The sequence below is a fragment of the Sceloporus occidentalis genome, unplaced genomic scaffold (genome assembly GCF_023333645.1).
Source record: "Sceloporus occidentalis isolate IW3139 unplaced genomic scaffold, rSceOcc1.0.p SCAF_55, whole genome shotgun sequence".
Lineage (NCBI taxonomy): Eukaryota > Metazoa > Chordata > Lepidosauria > Squamata > Phrynosomatidae > Sceloporus > Sceloporus occidentalis.
The window spans coordinates 3,168,305-3,185,991 of record NW_028317035.1 but is presented as its reverse complement, the minus strand read 5'-3'; the positions used below and the strand labels follow the sequence as shown (position 1 = coordinate 3,185,991).

Here is a 17,687-nt window from a genome sequence, read left to right as displayed (position 1 = left end):
CCATATACATACACACGGACATTCACGCTTGCCCACACACACACAAATATCCTGACTTACACTTGCCCTTGCAACATGCTTTCTTCCCCTTAGACACATTTGCTCTAACATACAAGCACTTTCAAAGCATAAACTTTATCCTTTCTCATTATCTTTCCCCATCTTTCTCCCTATCTCTCTCATTTCTCAGTATCCCTTCCATTCCCTTGATTCTCGTGGTAGTTGCATGAGGTCTGTTCATACAGACTTACGTTTCAGTCCTCCCTTTTGATGCTTGTGGTTTCAGTGCTGAACGGCAAATGATGCCAAAGGCTGGTATATGATGTCATATCCCAGCCTTTGGCATCATTTGCCACTGCACATAGTGCGAGTGAGCACTGAAGCAGAGGTATGTATGAACTGACCTTGCATACCCTTCTTTATGGGACGGTTAAAGGGAGATCCATAATCTCCTCAACCGGCCTTGCTCCTCTGACAGGTTCCCCCGATTAAGGTGCATCACGTGGCAAAAATTCACTGTTAATCGAAGATTTGTGGTTTTCTGACAATAAAAAAAGTAAGTGGGGTGTCTTCATCAGTGAAATCATCAGGGATTTGTGGGGATTATTTTGATGTGTATGTGTAATTATCCCTTCAAATAACATTTTATGTTCAACTGTGAAAAATGTTATGGTTGTTTTAGCCACAGTTTGATGGGGATTTTTCGTCAAAATATTTTGCACTTCACAGAAAATGGCCTGAGTTGCTGAAGGCTTTCCATCACCACTTCCCATTAAAGACTCCAGATGTTCCCCTCCTCAGAGGGAGACCTAAAAGATCCAGCCCTCCATCTGTTTTATAGCATGACAGGAAACTTCAGACAAAAAAAACAGTTGGCATGCTGAAACCCTGAAGTGACCAGTCAGAAAGGAAAATCTCCCACATATGTATATAAAGATTTAATCTTATTGACACAGCGATATAGAAAAAGATGGTAATCCAACATACGTTACATGTTTCTGTGCATACATCACTTCACAAACACACCTGTCCCTAATATCTTCAATACACCAGTCCTGACCACTATGATCTCCTTCATACTTCTCCTTGCCCTAAATATATGTAAGTGCTGGGCTCAAACACAGCTTGAGCAAACTGCGGCTCACTCAGCATTACCATTAGCGTTAACAATTTGGCCTACATCATGTTTGTAAATGCCCCATAGCCGTTGATTTTAGAGAATGATAGCAGATTTGGAGTTATTTGAATGAACTTCCCTTTACATTTTCAGCTTATTCCATCATTTTCATATCTCTAGAAAATATTGTAATAAACTAAAGCACATAAACTATTGAATAAATGTTTTATCTACAGTTTGAGATAACAAGAAATAATCAAAATTCGAAACAGCTTATCCTAGCCAGACATTGGGTAGAGTCCAGCTTGACACCTGCTTGCCCAACTTTACCTCTCAATCTTGTCATCTGATTTAGCATGCGGTCTACTGGAAAGCTAGGGATGTTTAGGATCGTCATACATGATCTTTACCAAACTTTTAAGTCCATGCCCCCTGTCTGTATCCTGTTCTATAAATACAAGTAGGGTGAAATGGAAAGATCCCATTCCATATTTCTACATTATATATTATACACTCATATGTAGACATACATTTAAAAAAAAAATCACAGAGCTGAGGAGTGGTTAACATTAAAAATCACAATAGCTCCAGGCTTAACAATAGATCATTTGGAAGGAATGTGGACCTGGCTTTGAATTCCTCTGACCATTTAGCTTTTAATTTAAGGGTTTGGGTTCCAACTTACAAATACGTGCCTAGGGGTAATGAGGAGTTATCGCCATTTAAAGGGAAATGCTCTTGTTAGTGGTGCCTGAATTATATTGCAGCAATATATGGGGCTAAAACAAGCATTACAGGGTGATGTTTACAAACCTAGGAAATCTTCAGAAATCAAGATATTTACTTATCCCTGAGTCAACGGGACAGTTTAAGCAGATGGTCTCACCAAAGGAGAATCTACATTACTTCGTGAATATGCATTCCCTAATATGCATTCCTTAAGGAGAAGCTGCAGCTCCCCACCTTTATTAGTCTAACATTTTTGCCACTTATGTCTGTTTCCGCCGCCAGTCAGGGTCAGGGAATCACTCCCATTGAAATCAATTGGAGCACTTTTCACACATGCCTACAAGAGGGTCCTCGTTAAACCCACTGATGTGATGTTCGCCCAGCCAGAGATGACTTAATAAATATATCCTGCATGGAACATCGCTTTTGTGAATGCATATGAGGGGAGATCTGAAGAAGGGGGGGGGCCACCATGCAAATTTAAAGGGACGGCTCATCTACCATATGTGTTAAAGCGCATTTGATGGAGGTTTCTGATAATTATTTTTTTTCCTTCTAACCTTCTTATATAATCCTAGCGAACATTACCCTACAGGTGCAGCCTTTCTTTCCTGCGTGAAAAAGCAGCATTGTTTGACAGATCACCTTTTAAATAGTTGGCATACCATTAGTTACCACTGCTGTATTAGCATTACATAGCACACCCTCTGTGTTAAAAACATATTTACTTTTATCATCAGAGACCAAACAAAAATAAAATATAAAGCTTAGGTAATTCACAGGTGTAATTGACAACCATGCGTTGATGAAGCTCCTTTATTTTGCTTATCGAGGCTGGACACATTTATGGAAGAGGTTTCTGGAAGGACCTTAACATTTTGAGTGAATATACAAACACATTATATATATATATATATATATATATATATATATATTATATATATATATTGCACACTGGCTGTTCCATAACTACATACATTGAATTGTTGGTTTCAGCCCAAAGAAAAACAGTCCGTGTGATGCACGGAGATCTTTGAATCTATTTATCGGCGGTTCATGCTCAAAGAAACGTGCATCCCTTTAATGACTGTATTAAAGGCTTATTATCATTGGTGCCTTGGTCAGAGAACAAGCTTGTTTGGTAGTTCGTTGTTAGTGTAGTTTGGCACTATTAACTAAAATCTTCTCAAAGGAGCAGTGTATACTTACGGTGTATGTTGTAATGTTAGGTAAAGATTTATACATAAAAGCACATTGGAGGCGAGCACTCCCCATGTTTTTCTGTGAGTTCAAATCTTTGTGTTGTACTACTTGTTATGTCCTGCTTGCACACAGTACAGAACTGCAAAATATGATGTCCCGCTTTAAGGTAATTAATAATAAGGATGATTAATATGGGAGGACACAGTGAAACTCACAAAGACCAACATTGTCTCAAATTTGGTTTATTTTGCTGGAAATATCTGGACCATATTTTAGAAAAAGTATACAAAATTACCAAATCAAGAGAGGTCTCATGCTCTGCTAAAACTCAGATTTCAATTTTTTGTCAAGAGAAGCCTGTAGTGCTATTCAGCAGTTAAAGTGTTAATAGGTGGAACGCCTGTTTTTCCACACACACACATACACTATTTACACAAAACAGCCATTACAGCCTTGCGAATGCCAAACCCACACTTCTATTTAGATTCTCTCACTACTGAAGGGAAGTTACATTACCAATACAACAAAACACCTGCAGGCTTCTCTTGCAAAAAAAGGATTAAAGAAACAATCCAGGAAAATTGCAGATCATCACCTGGTCCATATGTATGCAGAATAATTTTGCTAAAGAGTGGAACACTAGGCAGGAACATGGCACTAGCTGCTTTTGTGGTTACATGGCAAGATACGTTTGTCCCATAACTACTCTTCATACATAGAAACCAACATGATATTCAAAAGGTAGTGTTTAAAACTAATCATGACATTTTGAAATACCAGCACAGGAAACAAAATAAATACTTTAAATTTTAAATAAACAAGTTCAGATGAATAAGCCTTGATGCTCCTTTCCAGACAAATTTGTAATATCCCATGGCTATAATTAATATAATTTTCCAGTTATTCCCTTATTAAGAAAACATAAAATATTAAAAATAATAAAAAAGGTACCAGGTCTCCAGATCATACGTATATGCCCATGTACACAGACACTTTAAATAGTTCCTCTTCTATGACCTAACACTGTGCAAAAAATAAAAGCTTTCAGGATGCCCCAAAAAGAAATATCTACTTTGTGTTCATGCACAGAAATACAGAAGACCTAGTGTGCTAGACAGATACTAGAACCTAATCTGTAAAACTGAAGACAGCTCCTATAGTAAGTAAAGTACTATTAACTACTTTACTTGCAGGAGTACATTCCCCTGTTTTGACTCGATTGCAAAAATGAAACAATTGAGTGAAACAAGTGACACCCCCAACTTGTGCTGATCCGTTACAACAAATTCAAAAGATGCTCCTAATTATCAATACGATAAATGAGTGTAATTGTATGACAAACGTGTGGAATTGGAACTCATTTATCCTATTGCTGAGCATCTTTTGAATTTGTTTAAACGTTTGGAGTCCTGCTCGTGCTAAAAGGAGCCTTCATTGTAGGTACGGTCTGCCCGCTTTGCCGGCTGATCCATTACAACAGAGATAGTCGGTGAATTATTAAGCATATTCTCTTGTGTACATTTAACAAGTAGCAGATATGACTAGTTAGAACCTTTCAAGTACCAGGAGCATTTCTCGCTATTCTTACATATTTATATAAAGATATCCTGCCATCAATAATTGGCTAAACGAACTACATTTTTTTTTTTTTAAATCAATTATAGTGCATTAAAAGAAACCGTCTATTCACCCAATGCACACAATCTTGGACTTCTGGGCCTTGTATCTGCAATAAGGCACTATCGCTTAAGGCAACATTTCAGGTCAGTCCACAATTATCCAGAGGTCTACAGCACCTTGAGGGCCTTGTGGTCGCCAGGATGCATACTTTGGCAAATTCACATTACTCCAAATGCTTTCATCATGCAAGCTTCTAATGTTTTAAACATTTTACTCAGGGGACCCATCAACGTTAAATGTGTGCAATCTCTAAGCACGACCTGCAAGATGCTAATCCCACTGTGTTCTGTTCTATTTAATATTCTGAAACGCATAAAAACGATTCTGCATGAAACAAGTAAACACTTCTAGGTGCATTGGTCCTTTGGCCTCAACTCCTTCTGGGAGCCAGTCTGTAGCAGTGACAATTAACTGCTTCTCAGCTCAGCTTCTGTCCAATGAGGACTGCATTCCTATAAACCTGCATAACCTCTTCCTCTGCAGGTCCTAGAGACAGGCAGCTTTCAGCTACCCGTGACCGATAACACCCCATTTCCCAGAGCCCAGGTTTCTCCTCAACGTCATCTTCCCTTACATCAAGTTGTAGGAGATCCTCTGCAGAAATACTTGTTCGCATGTGTCGGGGCCTGGCCCGTGTTCGTTCTCGGCACCTGCTGGAAAAGTCTAGTAATTCAAAGGATTCAGTAGAGAGGATGCTCTCTTGGCTGACAGAAGATTGTGCTCTTTCTCGTGCCAGTGGGCAAACAGATGCCTTTTCATCTCCTGATGGACAGTCAAGTGCTCTGAAAGACAAATCAGGGGCTGCCCAAGCAGAGGAAAATTTGCCATTTCGTTTGAGAATCCCCTTCCTAGCACCATTCTTAGGGTGGTTTTCATGGTTCCCTGCATCAGGATTAGAAGCTGGGAGTTCTTTGGGTATATCTGGTTCTGGCGATGGGGGTTCAACATCTGGGTGTTCAAGTGCTGCGGCCTCAGTTTGCTCTGGAGAAGAGTAGTACCCAGATTCTCGTTGCTGTGTTTTCTTCAGGATACCCTTTCTAGGAGCAGGTGGGGCAGTGTGGGGTTTGTCTTGTGGCCCCTGAACACTTAATCCCTGGCTCATGTTTTCCCTTTTAGAGCGTTTGAGAGAGCGCTGTCGAGTGATGGTTGCTCCAGGTAGGTGCTGTCGCAAAAAGCAACGCATCTTAGAGCCATTTTCCCAAAGAGGACGAGAAGAACGCCGAAACCAATCGCCCACAACAGATAGGGCGTTGTCAGCATCCTTGCAAGTTTCTGGCTCATTCAAAGGCTGTTGGTAACCCCAGTTCACCCACCAATGGTTGGCAGCATCAGAAAGAGTAGCTCTACGCTCTGGGTTCACCATCAGGAGCCAACGGATCAAGCCACAAGCATCTGCAATGATCAAGGGAGAAACATTTAAAGAAAATACTGATAAACCTGCAGATATACAAGACATAACCTAGCTAACACAAACAACTAAAACAAAATCTACTACAATGGACATATGTTTTCTAGGAACACAATACACCTATGCTGCTGCTCACTCCTGCAGTGTCAAGATTGAGCCAAAATGTTCCCATAATGCCTCACTCACCTGATGGGTGGCTTGGCTCCTTGTATGCTCCACAGGTGATCTGAGTTACCAGCTTCTTGTAATCGTGACCATCAAAGGGCATGGAACCATGAACCAGGATGTAAAGGAGCACTCCCAGGGACCAGCTATCAACCTGCGACACAAACACCCTGTGCGTTACAAACTGACCAAACAACAACCGTATCTGTCATTTGTTTAGTGATGTATGTAAAAAGTGCATTTCCTGGAAGTGTGTTTCTAAGCTCAGTGCTGAACCCTGTTGCCTAGGAACTGGAATTTAGGTATAACAGCATCTCTCAGTTATGGTGTATGTCTGGGCACATGCAATGAATGGGTATTCCTGAATGACTGTGTTCTATAAGCTGCATGTGACTTTTAAGGTTAAAAAGAATGCATATAATGGTGTCCCTTGGAGACCTGTCCCTGATATTTCTTCAAGAACGCTATACATTCCAAAAAGGTGTTCTAGAAGAGACAATTTGTATGTGTTTCTGGGGAGTGGGTTGTGTCTGTATAGCAGGACATGTGGTGGAAGACACAAAGTTTTCATCAAGGAGAGAAGTGCACATGATTTAGCCTCACCTCAGGTCCTATGTATGGCCGCCCATTAACTATTTCTGGAGAGGCATAAAGCGGGCTTCCACAGTATGTCTGAAGGTAGCTATCAGAATGGTAAATGTTGGACAGACCAAAATCAGCAATCTAAATAAAAAGGAAACATTCAAATAAATACACAGGCACAATCTCTGCATTGAAAGGGTTACTGAGACGAGGAGGCTGTGCATGTACAGACAAGGAACAGTGTAGGAGACAGACTCTGAATATTGTATGCAAATTAAAGTAAAACATTCTCTACTCTGACCCTCCCTTCTGTGTTTGCACACGGATGCTGGAATCCAGCCAGCTTGGGATATTCAAATATGTCCCTGATACAGGGTAAAGTCCATCAACGGCAAAAGGACTAGAAGATGACACAGATACTTTAACCCCAAAAGATGTCACTGGAGGGAGACTGTTTAATATAAATGAAAAACTGAAACTATGCTCTGTAAACCCATAGGAAGGGTAAATCAACTAGGGACCAAGATATGGCCACCACTGTAGTTCATTAGAAGGTCCAGCAAAGATTACGGTACATAGAAGAACCGTAGAAAGACGCAAGATAAGAACTATACAGTCAGTCTTTTTTTTTTTTTTTTTTTTAAATGCTACAAGACCCCTTTTCAGTGCTTAATCTCATCTTGTATACAGGATATTCTGACTTGTTTATGCCATGCATGTTTCAATTGCCTCTGCCATGTCTGCTGGAAGGCGACATACCCTGCTTATCTACAGCCCTCTAAATTAAAATTAAATCTATTTTTAGATCTGGAAATACAGTAAAATGACTCCCTTTTAGTCTGAATGTGTGTGTGAGGATGGACTCAGTAATGCTCTAAATACCTTTACTAGCTGAGCTCTTTTTAAACTAGTGACCTTGTTATGTTATCCATGGCTGACTGAGAAAGTAGATAAGCAAAGGAGGGCACAGGAGGGAAATTCCCAGTGTATTAGTTTTACAAAATTATGCTTTCCTTGGTTGAACAAAGTAGATGTCAGTGTCCCGCATGCGTACAAGTGCATACACATGCAATACAGTCAATTTTACAGCCCGTTCCTTGTGTGTTCTTCTAACTAAACACCACCACTGGGTCAAGAACTCTTCTCATTAACTGCACATTTCCACTCACCTTTACATTCTTATTCTCATCCAAAAGGATATTTTCCAGCTTAAGGTCACGATGCACAATCCCATTCTGCGAGAGACAGACAAATGATTAAATACGATACGTTGCTACATATAAGAAATCAACACTATCATAAGCCAGACACACACTCACCGCGTGACAGTACTGCACGGCTGACACAATCTGCCGGAAGAATCTCCTGGCCTCCTGTTCGCTGAGCTTTTGGCGCTCGCTGATATAATCATACAAGTCGCCCTGGCTGGCATATTCCATCACAATGACAATCTTGCTGCTGTTTTCGAACACTGCAGGGGCACGGGAGATTGGTTTGAACAACACAAAATATATCACAGTCAGAGAAAGATAAGAAAAGGCAAATAACAAAGACACAGAGAAGCCCCAAAGAAACAAGGAGAATAAAGAATGTAGGGGTGAGCAGCACAGCAAAAGAAAACAAAAGATGGGGGCAAACCTTCGTGAATAACCCAAATGTTGAGTGAGAACTAAGGAACAAATTGACACAAAAGCTCAATAAAGGTTCCTCAGAAACATTAATCATTGACACAAGATTATGCAATTCCAAAGCACAGCACACGCGAAGCTGATGTTTTTAACTTGTTTGTACCAATGCCTCCATGTGAACTCATCTGCAGAAACCTTTACAGGGATTTACATTATATAGTAGCTTATTTGCAGATTAAGTGCAATTAAAATTAAGTAGACACAATGTGAGGAGAAAACAAAAAGAGCTTCCCAACCCCCTATACAGGAAAATAGCACCAGCGGGTGCAGCATGGACAGACACACTATATCCCCATAAACTGTCTAGGAAAAGCACTGTTACATACTATTAAAATGTTGCCAAGGCAAATACACCCTGAACTCTGATTCAATCGGCAGTCAGAGGCCCACTGCTTTAGCCTAGGTTTGAGGCTGTGTAGCCCCCAAAATGCGGACGTTGGATAACAGTATGGAATAGTGGTGGGTTACAGTTTAGGTTGTAGAAAGTCAGATGCACTACATAAACTTTGAACTGAATATGGCATATTGAGACGCGTGGCCCAGAGAGTTGCTTAATTTAGTGGACAACAGATTTATCTGACAATTCTGGAATTAGGTTTTAGAGAACTAGGAACATAAACCTCTGCAGAGAAATGGGGGGGGTGGGGTTCCAGCATGTGTCTTACACGGAGAAAAGTTTTCTTTAAAGGTGGCTTAGCGCCTGGAAGGGCAGGATGCAAAACATAAGGTGTGTGCAGACAAGGCATAGTTCCATTGCTTAGATAGGAACTGCTATTTATATATTTACAGCACCATGCTATTAACTGACAGTGTGTCTGATAAGCAGATGCCCTGTGTCCTCTCTGGGTTATGGTATAGAAAACAGAAACTGGGTTTGGTGATGGTGAAACTATCAAAAGATAAGACCTTTTCAAATATGCATTCACTTAAATCTGAAATTACGTCTGATGATTAAGGAATCCCTATAAATCTGATTGTCAAAAAAACGCCAGGGAGACCCTTGCTATATTCTATTAGCTGTTGAATTATCACTTGTTAGCGACTGTTGGACATCATTGGTCACTGGCAATATATCAAGGTGATTACTTGGAAGGTATAATTGGCAAGTGAAAATGAAATCAAACAAAGGGCTGGATAGAATTACCCGAGATAACATTTATCCTAGACTTAATCTCAACATTTAGTGCTGCAATCAGCTGAGGAATGTATTTTCTGTCACCACAGATACATTTATCTGGAGTAATTGAAAACAAGATCACAATGAGAATGGCATGAATCCTCAGTGGAGTGGGGTGTGGACTGGCGTACAATAGCTAATAACAGTCAGACTGGAATACTGGTATTCATGCAGCATTGGACTGTGTTGGAGATAGAGGTTGGAGCATGTTGAAACCCGCATTGTCAACCTAAAAAAAACCCAAAAAACCTCCCTCGTGAGCTTTTACATGCCCATAGAAAACTAAAGCTAAAGAGAACCTCTTTGCTTACACTACTTCTGAACGGATATATGTTTGGGTGTATGTTATGATCACTTCCTAAATGACAAATCTTGTTTTAAAACATGAAATGACATCATCCTCCAATGCATCTGATTTCAGAACCAAAGAGACATGATAGATTACATGGAAGAGGTGCCAAGAGACAGGGGGCGTATGGCAATCAGCAATAGGCAAAGCGGCTTCCACGAGCCTCTATACAGACATTGTTTATTATTTAGTCAAATGTCTTCTGCAAAGAACGTGGATGCCTACCCCTGATGACAATAGCCCTTGGCATTTTGCTTCAAAGGGTCCACTTAGGGCCGGCCCGACAATGGAGCCGAGTGGGACAACCGCTCCAGGCGGCACTTTTGAAGGGGCGGCACTTTGCCGCTCCAAGACCCTTTTTTTAAAATGTTTTTTTTTTTTTTAAACCGAGAAGAGAGAGAGGGCGCCGAATGGTTTTCACTTACCAAGTTGTCAGTACCCGCTCGGCGCCCCTCTCTCTCTCTCTCTCCTCTGCGAACCCTCTAGCTTGGTCTCAGTGCCGGCTTGTAATGTTGAGCGCCAGAAGATGACGTCATTTCCGGCGCTCAGCATTACAATCCGGCACCGAGACCGAGCAGGGAGACTCACCGCAGGACTGCTGAAAGGGAAGTACGGGGGGGGGGGGGGAAGAGGAAGGGTAGATAATGGGGGGGCGGCAGGGAGAGGAAGGGTAGATAATGGGGGGGGGCATTTTAAACTTTGCCCCAGGCGGCATTTTGTCTTGGGCCGGCCCTGGGTCCACTCATTGTGTATAGTGAGCTTCACGTGACATCATCCTACAGGATACCAGTCATCTGATTAGACCATGAACTCCTCTATCACCTAATCTGAAATTACTTTTCCTCAGACCTGCAGCTTGGCTTCTTGCAAACAGGGCTGGAAAGATCATTATCTGCTTGCTCAATGATTACTACCTGTAAAGACCTGCTGAGCTCCCTGCGGCTATAACCTGCCAGTATAAGCATGCAGCTGGGGTGTGTGTTATGTTACAGGGAGGGCCGTTGTTTTCCTTAGCACAAGGCAGAGGAAACATGTTAAAAATAGCAGCATTACTAAACCTCCCTTGATTAAAATCTGCCAATTATATAGTATAATAAGTATATAATGTAAACTGTTTTCAGCCCTCTGTACCACGTTACAACATTCCTATGTAACATAAGAGTATTTTATGAACATTATCATTTTTGGTGTTATGCGTAACACCAGGTCAGCTTTTCATGTATTCACGTGGGGCACGCTTATACCAATGCCATATGCCAAGAGCAGTTTAGCTCCTTACCTTCGTATATGGAGATGATATGAGGATGGGACAGGGAGCTCATGATCTCTGTCTCCCTGCGGATCTGAAGAATATCCTGTTCATCTTTTATACGGTCCTTGCGGATTGACTTGATTGCTACCTGTTAACAAGAATGAGACATTTAGACAGAACACCCACCATATAAAAAATGGTTAAGCTCTGATACGTAAGCTGAAACTAAGTTGGTCATTGTTGATGTGTAAGGAAGTTTTTTTCCACTGAATTTGGTGAATTCCTACGTGGCACTTTCTGTGTAGGGACTATGAGGTGTTTATCAGTTGTGTATTATGACTTAATGCTAGTGAAGAGCAGTACCTCTAGATAGAAACAGGCTTTTGCTGTGGGTATTTCACTACATAGGCAAAAGGATATGGTTTTCATGAAGGACACCAGTGTCATTGTACAGGTATATTTTAAACCCGTGAAAATAAAACCCATCATAAATAGGGTTTTATGCAAACAGCCAGCTTATAAAAACAGACTTTCGTTCGTTGAACTGAACAGTAACATTATTATCTAAAGTGTGTGTGCTCACATATCCTCTCGGAGAGCTCATAATCTTACCTTTTATTACACATATAGAGCCATTAAATCTATACAAAGTGATACAAATGTGTGTACTGCAAAGTTTCTACATATCATACACTCAAGTAACCTTGTAGCAGCTAAGACAGGTGCACAGAACATTCGGGAGAGAAAAAGGTCTCAAATTACTGTGCAGACCTATCACCTTTGCTTATTGAGCAACCCAATTACTCCTCCAGTTCCTGTAAAGGAAGAGGAACAGCCTTTATAAAACTTTAGCGTGATTCCTATTGTGTTCGAGAGCTGAGAGTATCAGATAGGGAGGTGTAAATTTCCCCTTTCCTCACGCTTTTAAAATTCTTAAGCAAGGGTGACATTGAAAGGGGGTAGGCTGCTGTCTCTAAAACTGCTAGAGTAAGAATGCGGAAAACTCAATATCATGGAAAAAAAAAAAAGAAAGAACCAAAGAAAATCTGTAATGGGGAGGAGGGAGCCACTAGACCTGAATTCCCTCTTCAAAGAGTAGAACAAATGATGTCATAGTGCACAGGACAAGTATGTCAGGGTCATTACAATCCTAAGAGTGCAAAAGGGCTGAGTTATTAAAGGTTGGAGGGCAAGCTGTTTTTGGAAACATATCACGTCAATCAGAAGATTGAATTATCGGAAACGATTAAGAGATCTCAATATGTACAGCTTTGAGGAAAGACAAGAGAGGAGAAACGGGATAGAAACATTTAAATAAAGGCATTCAACAAAGTCCAAGAGCTTATTTCAATGAGGAGAAATATTAGAACAAGAATTCATAATTAAAATTTAGGGAGTTAGAGGTTTAAATGTAAGGAAATGTTACTGTACCAAGAGGATGATAGATGACGTGGTTAATACGGTGAGGGAATTTAAACATGCATGAGATAATGTTATGAGGCATAATCTTTAATCAAACACTGATTATGGTCTTAGTCTCTACATCAGGAACAATAGGCAGACTAGATGGACAGAATGATTCAAATTTGTCAAATACTTATTATTCAAATATACAGCTTCCCTCCATTCCGTACATTCCCCAAACCAAACTCTACAAACACACACTACCTATATAAACACATCCACGTTAATTTATAGTACTAGCTGGTACTGAAATAAAAAAAAAAAAAAAAAATCTGAAACAATTCCTCTGTTATAACATACAAAGTATTTCACCCTAAAAGTAACATGAGGGTCTTCACCATGGTGAAATATTTGGTTTACTGTATAGAAAAACAGTGTGCTGGAAATGGGGAAAACATTTATATTGTGATCTCATCTGACCAAAAAAACTTTTTTATTGGCACTGTAAAGGTTAATCTCTGTCATTCCAAGCCAGAATCAGGCTCAAAGCTCTGATTGGCTCCCAGGGGTCAGTGAGGTAATTTGTTGTTATTCAAAATATATCAAAGGGAAAATGCCCTGTAGAGAAGCCGGGATAGTGAAACTTGGCAGCTATTTTTAACATGTCTGTTTCACCCACGCTCTGCAAAAACTAACTTGTTAAATGCTGGCTGGCTTCCAGGAGTGGGATGTGTCATTGTATTTACAGACAGCAAACACAACCGGACTGGGGATTTTCAACTACAAAAATCACAAGACAAAGAAAGCACAATTTGCCACCAACAAAAGTGGGGCTTAGTATAGAAGGGATGTATTGACAGCTGCCGGGTGACAGAATCATTGACATCACAGGCATGAGCTCTTCCCATCATAAGCTACATGACACTAAAAGATGGGTGCTGAGAAACACGTCTGTTTCCCTTAGTCATACGTGCTTGAAGACAAACGAGGTCCCTGGTCGAAAGTGTTATTAGGTGGTTTCTTTACCCGTATTAAAAAAAGACAGGCCACTAAGTTGCCAAGTTAATCATTTCAAGAATCTGGAATGAATGGGTGCCCCTTTGATGGTGATAAATGGTGCTGAAGTGGCCTCAATGCAAGAAAAGAAAAAAAAAAAAAAAAAAAAAAGAATATAGATCTGTAAGGGACATAAGATGGATAAATAAACCAACTCCTATCCACCAATAAGATATAGGTCCCATATGGCTGTGAAAGAGTTAAAAGTCTAGAATGTGCGACCGTAGACTGGGATACAGCCTGGAATGTGCTTTATAAAAAGGAGGCCGAGCTTTTATCCAGAGATTAGCGGTCAATGTAAATGTTTGAAAGCCAAGCAGCTATTGTGTGTATCCATGCAACACCAGAAGATGATGTTAAGAGGGATCCCATGCCTACCGCTCAATCTCTTATCAACAGACACTGAAAAAAGCAGCAGTAAAACAGGCCAAGCTGTTACTTGGTTCTATGCCTAGAAAACATAGAGTTACATAGAAGCTGAATTGTAATAAAACAATTACCGTATTTGCTCGATTATAAGACGAGGTTTTTTTCAGAGCAAATGCTCTGAAAAATACCCCTCGTCTTCTAATCGGGGTCGTCTTCTAATCAGACCTCAAATAGAGGTCTGATTAGGAGACTAAGATCCAGATCCCCCCACCGCTGCAGGGGACCTGGATCCTCCTGTCTCACCCCCCCCCCCATCATACACACACTTACCGGTGCTTCCTGCTGTACTGCCGGGGCAGCGGGTTGACGTCTACGCGATTCGCGTAGACAACGTCCGCTGCAGCCGGAAGGAGGTGTGGCTAGCAGCGGGGGTTGTCTGCGTCCGTCGCGTAGACCTTCCCCGACTGTCAGAGATCAGAGTTCCCCGCACCGGAACCGCACCGGTGCGGGGAACTCTGATCTCTGACAGCCGGGGAAAGTATACGCGACGGACGCATACAAACCCCCCCCTGCCAACTCCACCTCCTTCCGGCTGCAGCGGAAGGCGACGTCAACCTGCTGCCCCGGCTGGAAGCACCGGTAAGAGAGGGCTGAGAGGGGAGAGAGGGGGGGGGGGAGAGAGTGTGTGTGTGTGTGTGTTAGTTAAATGGGGGTATAGGGTGTGTGTGTGTGTTAAATGGGGGCATAGGGCATTTCTGGAGTGGCGTTAAGGGGGCATTTAATAGAGCACTCTGCCTCCTGAAATGCCTTATACCTCCCTATATGCCACTCTGCCCCATAATATGCCTTTTAACCCCCTAAATGCCAGAGTGGCATATAGGGGTATAAGGCATTTCTGGAGGCAGAGTGCTCTATACAATGCCTTTTAACTCCCTTAATGCCACTCTGCCTCCTGGAATGCCTTATACCTCCCTATATGCCACTCTGCCCCATAATATGCATTTTAACCCCCTAAATGCCAGAATGGGATATAGGGGTATAAGGCATTTCTGGAGGCAGAGTGGCACATAGGGGGTCAAAAGGCATACCATGGGGCACAGTGGCATATAGAGGGTTAAAAGGCATATCATGGGCCACAGTGCCATATTGGTGTGGCAAGCCTGGGGGCAGATGTGCGTAACTGGGGGACAGGTTGGAAAATACAAGGAAATAAAAACAAAAAAAATATTTTTCTCAATCATAGCTTTTATTTAAAAAAATAGTTTACATGAATTAACATTTACTGGTAAAACTTTTTTCCTTTAGGGTCGTCTTATATTCAGGCTTTTTCTTTTTTTCCTAAGTTAATATTCAGATTTTGGGGGGTCGTCTTATAATCAGGGTCGTCTTATAATCGAGCAAATACGGTATTAGTATTATGTAGGGAACTATGTTGCGCCATCATATTCGACAGCAACGTACTACGGAAAAAGTAAAACATTGCTTGGATTTACACAAACAAAAAGTGGGGAAAGTCCTGTTCAAACTGTAAACAAACATTCAGGAATACTTATTTCTCAAGGTTACCAGTTTTAATATTTATGAAAGTGTGGGCTGTGTATTAAAATTGTTAACTGTGGGCATTATGTCATTGTTTTACCTATTTTAGACAGGCATATTAATTTTCTGAATATAGGTGAATTTACATGGCAGGATTTCACATACTGAACTTCTTACATGGAATCCACCGTGTTTGATGAGCTTGGTAGGAGTCTGCAGTAATGGAGTCCAGTTGAAAACATGAGTTACCTTTTGATTTCAATAACAATGCTAATCTGCAAAATTACTCATTATCTTGTGTTACTCAGAAAACACTAAGCAATGAAATCCAAATTCTGGCCAAGCAAATCTGAGATTCTCACCAAGAACGGACAGCCGCTTCATAGCCTGTCCTATGGTGTCTCCTCATTTGGGAGCACCCCAAGTTTTAGGTCTCTTGTGCCATTACAAAGGGAACATATCCATCAACGTTTTATCGGTTTGATCCTGACATAAGGGCAGTCCAAAACCGAAATGTCAGGCAAATTTCCCCTGCATGAAGGAACCAACAACTCCGGACGCACTTTTCATCTTCATGGGCCTCGTCAGTGGGGCTCGGTTGGTTTTCCTCTAGGCACAAGAGGGCAAGGAAGGCCACATCGAGTCTCACCTTAACATTTGGCGTGGGCCAGAAAAGACCCCCGGAGATTGAAATACCATACAAAACAAATTTAAGGCAGGCGCTTAGGAGCATCTCAGTTGAGTCTCCAGACATACTTGAGTTTTATCAATACAATAATACTGCAAGATCTGCCTAGGATAATGTTTCCGTACTGTAGAAGACAATAATAGACTTATTTTATAGGGTTTTGCAGTGAAAAGTCTTCATCAGAAAATATATGTACTGAAATGCCCCTTACATTAGGCCATTACTGGGCAGGGAATTAGAGCATGGAGCATCCGATTAGATAGCATGGGCTACAAATTATCAAATACACTTTTCATGCCCTGTGCTTGTGGTAGATTTATCACATGGGTACCCATTTCATTACCTAAATTAATGGTAGTCTGTATTGGGGTACTTGTTGAAAGAATCTGTTAATAGTGGAGTGGCTGGAAGGGGTTTGATTTACAGGATAGGAGCTCTGTACATTCCACTTACAATTACAATTAGGTACAAGGAAGTAAACGTTCACTTTATTGAGAAGAACAACACACGTTGTGCCAACACTTTCCAAGGGCAATGCCAATGAGCCAAGACAATGACTGTACTGCCTCAGAGGCACAAACCCGACAAACGTGCAGACAAAACAGTCACCTATCCTGTGGTCTGTGATTCAGTGGAGAAAGCATATGCACTGTATGTATACATAATTATATATACACCGGTATATAACTAGTGCTAGAAAACTAGTAAAAATAATGGGTACAACACTAAAGTAAGTTTTGAAAAAAATAACATAACAGAGACATCAAAGGTTTCCCTTACTGGAGTGAATATGATGCATACTGCAATAGATATAGATATATATATATATTCGTGCCTATTTCCAGGATATGTACCCAATCACATAGGGCAGCTGGTGACTATTGCCCCAGACACCATAACCAATACATAGGAAGTATTTTTGTCATCATCATTTAAAAAGTATTCCAATTCCCAATCAGCTCTACCTCCCATTATGTGGTTCACATATTTGCGTGATGTAAGTAAACAATTCAGAACGTAAGAAGCAGGGCACAACTATTACAGCAATACTGTCAGGGACAACAAAATGTAAGCTCTTCGGTCGACTTTAAAAGGAAAGGCATCCCCCCTGAGCTCGCAGCCGCTTCTCACCTCTCTGCCTTGCTTGTCCCGTGCCCTCTTCACTCTTCCATACGTCCCCTTCCCCAGGGTCTCCAGGAACTCATAGCGGTGTTTCAGATTGTGCTTGTGCAGATGTCGTTTTACGGCCTGTCTCCGCAGACCAGCTTCTCGGAGCTCCAT

General features: G+C 41.2%; 1 protein-coding gene across 1 annotated transcript; it reads right to left on the bottom strand.

The window, feature by feature from the left end:
* Positions 1 to 5,147: 5,147 nt before the first annotated feature.
* On the bottom strand, positions 5,148 to 17,687 carry LOC149287932 (NUAK family SNF1-like kinase 2). Its single transcript, XM_089492284.1, has 7 exons — positions 17,538 to 17,687; positions 11,378 to 11,498; positions 8,204 to 8,355; positions 8,054 to 8,119; positions 6,906 to 7,025; positions 6,324 to 6,456; positions 5,148 to 6,121 (listed from the first exon to the last, which is right to left on the bottom strand). The coding sequence occupies exons 1-7, from the start codon at positions 17,685 to 17,687 to the stop codon at positions 5,148 to 5,150; spliced, it is 1,716 nt and encodes a 571-aa protein (XP_089348410.1).